Below are 8,483 nucleotides of genomic sequence, written 5' to 3'. Positions count from 1 at the left end.
CATTTCCACAACCTCTCAACAGTGGGGAACTGCGTAAGGATGTGTTGAGATTGTGAGAGGTGCTATGTAAATGCAAGTTCTTTTTTGATTTAGTGGACAGTGTGGCCTTGAAAGGGTTAATGGGTGAAGTCTTTAATTGATGTTAATCCCCAATCCTGTTCAGCTGGCCTCATGGCCAATTCCTTTATAAAAACCTGAGTGGGGCGTTGTTCCTGTTTTTAATTTGTTCCATTTTTGGATTAAAGGAGGGTAAGTATATTTTTTTCCTGGATGGTTTCTTCACTGGGAGAATGTTTCTGACTTTTATGCCTTTTTTTCTTGATGGATGCACACTGTTTTAATTGGTTTGGAGAGGGCTTTCTGTTGCAGGTGGTGAGGGGTAGAGAGCTAAGTACTTCTAGGTTCCCCAGCAGGTTTTTAATTGTTATTTTATTTTTTGCTTAATCTCACTTGTGCCATTCAAAAGTTTCATGTTGTGTGCACCCAAGTCTCTCCCTCTCCTTGACTCTGTCCCCTGTTGTGAGTTTTTTTTCCCAATTTGATTTGTCTGTAATCCAAGTCCCCTGGCTGAGACAGGATTCAATGGGAGACTTTCCTCGTGTGTCTTCAGTTTACTGTTGCTGGGAGCTGAGGATGATAGAATTGTCCCTGTTGCCCACTCTGTGAAGTGGGAGGGGGGGTGTGGGGGTTTTCTGTGTTTTTGAACTTACTCTGTTTTGAGCTGGCCTTTATATTCTCCAGTTCAAATGTGCTGAAAGATTTTTTTTCTGTTTTTTACCTTTTAGAGCACCCAAGAATGACTTCAAATAAAAGTGTAACCAGCAAGTCAGACAGACCCATTGCTGTTTTATGGAGTAAGGGCGGTCAGGCCTTCATCCAACTCTGTTTTGTAAACTTGATTGCTTTACGGTTTGTCCTCCTGGTTTGGTCACCGCTATTCTGATGTTTAACTTCCCAGTCATGTTACATTCCTGTTTCTCTGTTCGAGTGTTGCTTTGGTAGAGACCTGGGAACACTAAGCTTTTTGATCTTAACTGTCTCCAAGCCCAAGGGGCAAGAGGCTATGCTGTCTGCTCAGTATGGGTGGGTGGTGGTCAGGGTTCTGTGGGGGCGTGGGTGTTGTGTGCAGGGGTGGGGGCCTCCTGTTTGGCTGCCATCTTGTTTTGTAGAGTCACACACCACAGAAACAGACCCTTCGGTCCAACTCCTGGTACTGGGCTGTGTACCCTAATGGGAGACTGATTGATTTGGTGATGTTTCCTGTGGAGAATGATGCAGCAATTGGCCATTTCAGTGACTGCTTTCCCCATACTGTTGTGAAAGTAGGAATTCCTTTTTGCTGAAATATAATGGAATCCTGCATTACCTTTGCACACATTGGAGGCTAGTTATCACCCTGCTGAGTTACCTGGTCATGCTGAATCTGTCTGCACTGTGATTTCAAACCCAGTCTGGTTTCCTTGGTGAGTGTTGCTCAATATCAGGATAACCTCTCCTGTGGGACCTCTCATTGAGGGTTATATACCACATCCACTTGGAGACTGTTCCCTGCAGTGGTTAACCCTATGTTCTGCCGTTTGTTGGACTTCATGGGACCACACCAGAGTCTCGAGGCCAACACCAGACTGTCCCTTTCTGGTGCATTGTTTCCTGACCAAACCCTTGTCTGTGTTCCATCAGCCTGCCTGATCAAAGAATAACGAGACACAGCTCCATGTTAAACTGCATCTCCATGGCAACAGCAGTGCACCCAATCACTGTTGCTGTCTTCCTGGCTTCAGCCATGTTCCTTTCCCTAGGTTTCCCATGCTCCTTTGCTGAAGAGGACAGGGTGAAAATCTTAGAAGTGCTCTCCTTCTCTGGAATGTTGACTGATGTCACCCCCCTCAGTAGTTGCAGCCCTTCCTCTGGGAGCTTACTGACCGGTATCTCTTGTCTTTGGGACAATTTATTACCTGCCCCTGAAAGTGCACCAGGTTCATGCTACTCATTGGCCTGAGATTCCTTATTCATGGACGCTATTCGGAAGCAATTGATTATCTTATTGAGTTGGTTGAGATTGGTTTTGAGTCTGAGTCCTAAGGACAGAGACAGGACCATCCATGCCAAACCTAAGTATCCATCTAGGAGAAAGTGAGGTCTGCAGATGCTGGAGATCAGAGCTGGAAATGTGGTGCTGGAAAAGCACAGCAGGTCAGGCAGCATCCAGGGAACAGGAGAATCGACGTTTCGGGCATGAGCCTGATTCCTGAAGAAGGGCTCATGCCCGAAATGTCAATTCTACTGCTCCTTGGATGCTGCCTGAGCCGCTGCGCTTTTCCAGCACCACATTTTCAGCTCTAAATATCCATCTACTCTAACTCCAGGTCCCTGCACTGGACCCATATCCTCCTTAACCATATCCTAAAGTCCAAATGCCTTTATTTCAGTGTGTTGCTGTGTGCTCCCAGCATCTCTCATTGACATCCTTTCATGCTTAAGATGGTTCTGAAGTTCTTTCTGAATACCAAGGGTCCCTGTACCTGTATTGTTGTGGGAATAGTGGGCTATCCTGGTGTAGTTATGACTGAGTTCCTTTGAGTCTCCTGGCTATAGTCAGTCACTTCTCACATGGACTGCAGTGGTTCAGGAAGGCAGCTCCCCCTGCCCCCCAGCTTTCCCAGGGAAACTAGGGATGGGCATTATGTGCTGGTCCAGCCAGTGATGCCACTGTCTCAGGGACCCATTTTAATACAGATGTGCTTTGTCATGAGTGGAAACGCAGGCGATTGAGTTCATGGGAAGATGTCTTATGTTCTGACAGCTGTGACTGGGGCTGAAGGATTTGCTGCTGACCCCCCTCTAAGGGTAGCTTGGGACACGCTGTTTGAGATGTGGACTGACGGAAGGCCATGCCAAGTGTTTGCTTCAACAGGACTTGGGCATTTGACCAGTTCACCCTGAGTAATTGGCAATGAAGTCGACCAGTCCAGGCACCATGTGTGGATCCCTGGCCTGATACCATCCCTGATCTGTTGTCCAGTTGCCATCTTGTGCTGACATGATTACTGTTTGGGACATGCTCTGAGCTTGGGCATGGTTTGGGAGAATTCTCCCTGGTAAGAATCCCACTGAGCAGCTCTCAATTCAGATTTGCATTCAAGCCACCTGCTTTATCTCTTCTTTTGGCAAGTCACGTGCTGTCCTGTAACTGCTGCCCCACAGCAGTGTTACCTCGGGACTGTTGGGGACAGGGAAATAAATGCTGTCTTTGCATTGCAATGCCTGTAGTCCATGATTGAACTGTCAAAGTGACAGAAATGTCAAGAAGTCTGTGTGTGATCATGCCTTTCCCATCATTGCAGGTTGTGAGCTGAATGCTAATCAACTGACGCAGAAGTTTGAAGTTACAGATGATGAGCTCAGTGAACATCAGCTGGTTTTGAAGACGGTAATGTGCTGATTGTCTTCTTCCCCCCCCTCCACATCTTGTGCTGTTTGGGGCTAGTTACGGTCTATGCTGTTTGCCTGGGGTCTAAGAAGTCATCAGCTCTCCAAATGCTGCTGAGTTGTATGGACAGTGAGCTGAGCTCCTCTCTATCCCTGGGCATTTCAGTCCGAGCACAGCTTGGCTTGCCCACCTTACTGCCTTCCCATGGGCCCCTGGGGCTGACAGGTCAAGTGCCAAGTGAGTGAGACTTCACCAATCTCTCCCTCCTGTTTGTATTTTAACAGTGAAGATAATTGGGTTCCTGGAGAATTGAAGCCTGGCTTGGGGGGGTGGTCTACTCCAGCATTTGGATAAAACAGACAAGAGCCAGACTGACCCAATTTGGTATAGGGCCTTGGGGAGTGTTTTAGAACAGACCTCTGGGTTCAGGTCCATTATTGGAAGTTAGCATCACATCGTTTGGGAGGTTAAGACTGTTAGTATGCTCGCCCCCCCCCCCCCCCCCCCCCCCACTGTTCAGTCCTTCTAATATAAGACATTGGTGAGAGCTCCTGGAATACTGTGTCCATTTCTGGTCAACCTGTTTTCGGACGGATATGAAGTTGGAGAGGTTTCAGAACACACTTCCCACTAGGGGTTGAATGTATGGCAGAGCAGTAGGCATTGTTCACTTGGACATCGGTCTAGCCCTTGATAAGCTTCCACATACACATTCATCGAGGTAGATCACATCGGATTGTGCATGAGCTGCCAACTGGTTTGTCAGGTGCCTGTTATGGTGGACGGTTGGAGGCCTGTGACCAGCAGTGTTCCACAGTGATTGGTGCTCGGTCTTGTTTTGTTGGTCATCTACGAATGATTTAGATGAGAATGTAACAGGTGTGGTTATGAAGTTTGTGGATGACACCAGGATTGGTGATACTGTGGACTATGAAGAAGATGATCTCAGAATACCAAGAGGTCTTGCTACATGGGATCATTGGAAGAGGGAGTGTCAGATGTAGTTAATTGGATGAATGCGTTTCTGAGAAAATGAAGAGGACTTATACAATTAAGAGCAGAGCCTTGGGTAGTGGTTTTGAACGGAAAGAGGTTCAAGTACAGAATTATTTTGGGTCTGCATCATGCACTGAGAAGGTGGTTAAGGAGGTGTTTAGTATGCTTGCCTGCATTGCTTCGACTTTAGACTGATTGTTGGGATGTTACGTTGATGTCCAGGACATTGGAGAGGCCTCTTCTGGATGACTGTGCAGTTCCAGTTGTCCTGTTTCAGGAAGGATATTATTAAATTGGAGAGGGTTCAGAGTTTTACCGAAGTCTTGTTGAATGTGGAGGGTTTGTGATGTAGGGAGAGGCTGATTTCATTCACTAGTCTAGGAGGTTGAGGGGTGACCTTCAAAGGTTATACAAGGATGAGGGTTCTAGACGAGGTGAAGGGTATGTTTCCTTGGCTGAGGGTGAAGTTCAACATTTGGTGGCATTTTGCTGAAGATTGTGAAGACATGGAGACAAATTCTTGTCAAGTGTTTTGTGTGTGGGACCCATTTGCAGAGGTGGTGGTGGATGTCTGGACAGTTCATGTTTGGAAGACAGTTGGACAAGTGCATGGATAAGGAACATTGGAGGGATATGGGCCAAGTTCAGGCAGGTTGGGTTAGCTTAGTTTGGGATTGTTTGGCCATGTTGAGTCTTGACTCCTGCTGACATTGTGATTGGATAGGAGTTGAGCTGTACAAACCAGGCAGATCCCATTGATCGAGGGTCTGCTGTGTTGGAATTTGAAGGGTTAGTGTCATAATCTGGCCCAGTTTACTGAATGATGTTGGGGTGTGTGAGGCTTGAGGCGGTGATAGATTGTCATGTTCTGCAGGGTAACAAAATGGTCAACAGCTCAGCATCACCACAACTATCACGCAAGTGAACAAATGCTTGTGGTCAAATGGATCTGTCAGGATATCTAAGGCCCTGGTCCAGTGTTCTCACAACCAGAGTCAGTGTGACCTGAGGCTTCCAGGGTTTAGCATGAGCGAACTTTCCATTTGGGACACCACGCAAGGAGTTGCCTCGGAGTTGTTGAATTGAGTCTTCAACTTAGCAACTCAAGGAATTTGGGACTGACTCTAGCAGGTGTTGCTATCATGTGAAATAAGCACACAGAAAAGCTGATGGAAGCCAGGCAAATCCTTCAATATATTTCCCTTCAGTTTCACCCACCCCATGTACATGTGGTTTACCTTCTGCGTTAGCTTGAGTATTGTTCTGCATCCCTGTTTAAGGCTGTGTCTGTTTAACTTGTAGATATGTTTGGGTGTCGGTGCAAAGGATGAAGTGAACATTGTGGAAATAGTACCAGAGGATGAGAGTGCACCCATTCCTATTGCGACCTTGCAGCTGTCCATCTTACCAATGGTTAGTCATGGAGTTCCTCACTTATTGGAGCCTGTGTATGCACACAGTTCCCCCTTGAACAATGCTGCAGTTTTGCCTTGCTATGCTCCCTAACTTGTGTTTACTTTGTGTTTGTCTGGCTGGGTTTTCCCGAGTGTCTCTTTACACAGAGTAACTATGCCATTTGCTCCATTTTTATTCCTTCCTAGACCACCATCTGTGGTATTGAGCTGACTCCCCCTGTTACCTTCAGACTGAGGAATGGATCAGGGCCTGTCTATGTCACAGGACAGAACATGGTCTGTAAGTATCCCAGTCAGCCTCTGACACTCTGTTCTCACTCTGTCTCAGAGCTGGTTCTTCTGCACTCTGCTTTCTCTGTTCATTCTCTCCTTCAGTTGTTCATCTCTGAGTTGGTGACCATCAATAGTTGAACCAATTGAACATATCCAGCCAGCATGATCTGTCTGGGGGAGTTAGCAAGGGAAACCTATTTGAATTCTGACCATGTAGTGACTGTCAATTATCACAAAGGAGCCATTAACTTCAAACGTGCCCTTTGGCTGCAGCGGAAGCCACCTTAGTTGCCTGGTCTGGAGTAACTGCAAATCTGTGACCCATAGCAGTGATGGTGGCTTTCCTTGACCTTCAAATGGCTGGGCTAGACATGGCAGTCAAGGGCAACTAGTCAGCCAATGGCTACAGGCTACACAAGTCAAAAGCAAAGTCCCTGATCAAGGGAGGGATGAGGCTTGCTATTTGTACAAAATCCTCCTGAAATCAGACAGCAACTGTGGAGTGAGCAACAGTTCACATTGGCATTAACAGAAAACCAAGATCAAAGATCCAGTTAGGAAGCAAAAACTGAAATTGCTGGAGAAACTGTGGCTCTGGCAGCATCTGTGGAGAGAAGCAGAGTTAATGTTTGGAGCTTTGTTCTGAAGAACAGTCCCTGGACTCCATGTTAACTGTTCCTTACTCAGGGATGCAGTTCAATGTAGCTAAGTGTGAGGTGATTCACTTTGGTAAGAGTAACAAGAAGATGGGGTACTGGGCTAATGGTCGGATACTTGGTAGTGTGGATGAGCAGAGGGATCTTGGTATCCATGTACACAGATCTTTGAAAGTTGCCACCCAGGTAAATAGTGCGGTGAAGAAGGCATATGGCGTACTGGCATTTATTGGTAGAGGAACTGAGTTCCGGAGCCCTGAGGTCATGTTGCAGTTGTATAAGACTCTGGTACGGCCGCATCTGGAATATTGTGTGCAGTTTTGGTCGCCATACTATAGGAAGGATGGGGAGACATTGGAACGGGTGCAGAGGAGGTTTACCAGGATGTTGCCAGGGTTGGAGGATTTGAGCTACAGGGAGAGGCTGAAAAGGCTGGGGCTGTTTTTCCTGGAGCAGTGAGTTCATGGAATGCCCTGCCAGTAGCAGTGGTGGACTCTCCCCTCATTATGGGCATTTAAGCGGGCATTGGATAGGTATATGGAGGATAGTGGGTTAGTATAGGTTAGGTGGGCTTGGATCAGCGCAACATCGAGGGCCGAAGGGCCTGTACTGCGCTGTATTCTTCTATGTTCTATGTTTCTATGAAATGCTGTCTGATCTGAATATTTTCACTATTCCTGATTTCCAATTCAGATTTCCCATATGGTGCTTTGTTGATGGGATTAACGCATCAGGAGGGTGATAGAGTATTCCCCACTTGCCTGTATGGATGCAGCTCCAACAACACTCGAGGCTTGACACCATCCTGGACAAATCTGTCCCTGTTTGACTTGTACCACATCCACAAGCATTTACTCCCTCCTCCACTGGTGCTCAATAGCAGCAATGTGGACTCTCTACAAGCTGAACTGCAGAAATTCGCCAAAGAGCCTCAGACAATACATTCCAAACCCATGACCTCTTCTATCTAGAAGGACAAGGGCAGCATACACATGGGAACGTCACCCCCATACCAGTTCCCCTCCCAGCTACTCACCATCCTTACTTGTAAATATATCGCCATTCCTTCACTGTCACTGGGTCAGAATCCTGGAATTCCCTCTAAGGCATTGTGGGTCAACCCACAGCACATGGACTGCAGTGGCTCACGGGGCAACTTGAGACAGGGTGATAAATACTGGCCCCAGCCAGTGACACCCACATCCCACAGGAGAGGGGAAACAGCCTTGTCATGTGGCAGGTATTATAAGTTCAGGTTGGCAGTGGGCTGTGTGGGGGAGAGTCTGAGCATCACCAGCCCTGGCCATACCTGACCCTGCACCTACTGGGGGACAGTGTTCAGCATGAAGCTGCCAGTATATGACCTGAGAAAGTCTCTCCATGTTGTCATCACTTCCCAGCTCCTGTTCCTTTTGTTTTGAGTCACTGAGTAAACTTGTTACCAGGTGGGTTATAGGAGCTGACACACTGGCCCCTGATACATGATCCAATGACAGGAACGGATGCTCAATCAGGACAAGGCTATTTGAACTGTCTGTTCTCTCTCTTTCTCTCTAGTAGAGGATTATCCATGGGGTGAGGAGGAAGAACAGGAGGAGGAAGAGGAGGAGGAGCAGGAAGAGGAGGAAGTGGAAACACCCCCAAAACCAGTGAAAAGGGCTGCATCCACCAAAAAAGCAGGACTTGCCAAGGTGGCTGAGTCGTGGTGTGGGG

The 8,483-nt window shown here is 47.3% G+C and overlaps 1 protein-coding gene across 1 annotated transcript in view; it reads left to right on the top strand.

Moving 5' to 3' along the window:
- The first annotated feature begins 216 nt into the window (after positions 1–216).
- Positions 217–8,483, top strand: part of npm2b (nucleophosmin/nucleoplasmin, 2b) — a 20,124-nt gene continuing 11,857 nt past the window's right edge. Inside the window, exons 1-6 of the mRNA XM_043681698.1 lie at positions 217–249; positions 786–854; positions 3,345–3,430; positions 5,729–5,839; positions 6,028–6,121; positions 8,328–8,461. Coding sequence (XP_043537633.1) covers positions 797–854; positions 3,345–3,430; positions 5,729–5,839; positions 6,028–6,121; positions 8,328–8,461 — 483 coding nt within the window. The 5' untranslated portion in view covers positions 217–249; positions 786–796. The remainder of the gene's footprint in view (positions 250–785; positions 855–3,344; positions 3,431–5,728; positions 5,840–6,027; positions 6,122–8,327; positions 8,462–8,483) is intronic.

This window comes from Chiloscyllium plagiosum, chromosome 42 (genome assembly GCF_004010195.1).
Source record: "Chiloscyllium plagiosum isolate BGI_BamShark_2017 chromosome 42, ASM401019v2, whole genome shotgun sequence".
NCBI classification, from domain to species: domain Eukaryota; kingdom Metazoa; phylum Chordata; class Chondrichthyes; order Orectolobiformes; family Hemiscylliidae; genus Chiloscyllium; species Chiloscyllium plagiosum.
The sequence above is the reverse complement of the archived record's forward strand: the minus strand, read 5'-3'. Positions and strand labels throughout refer to the sequence as shown.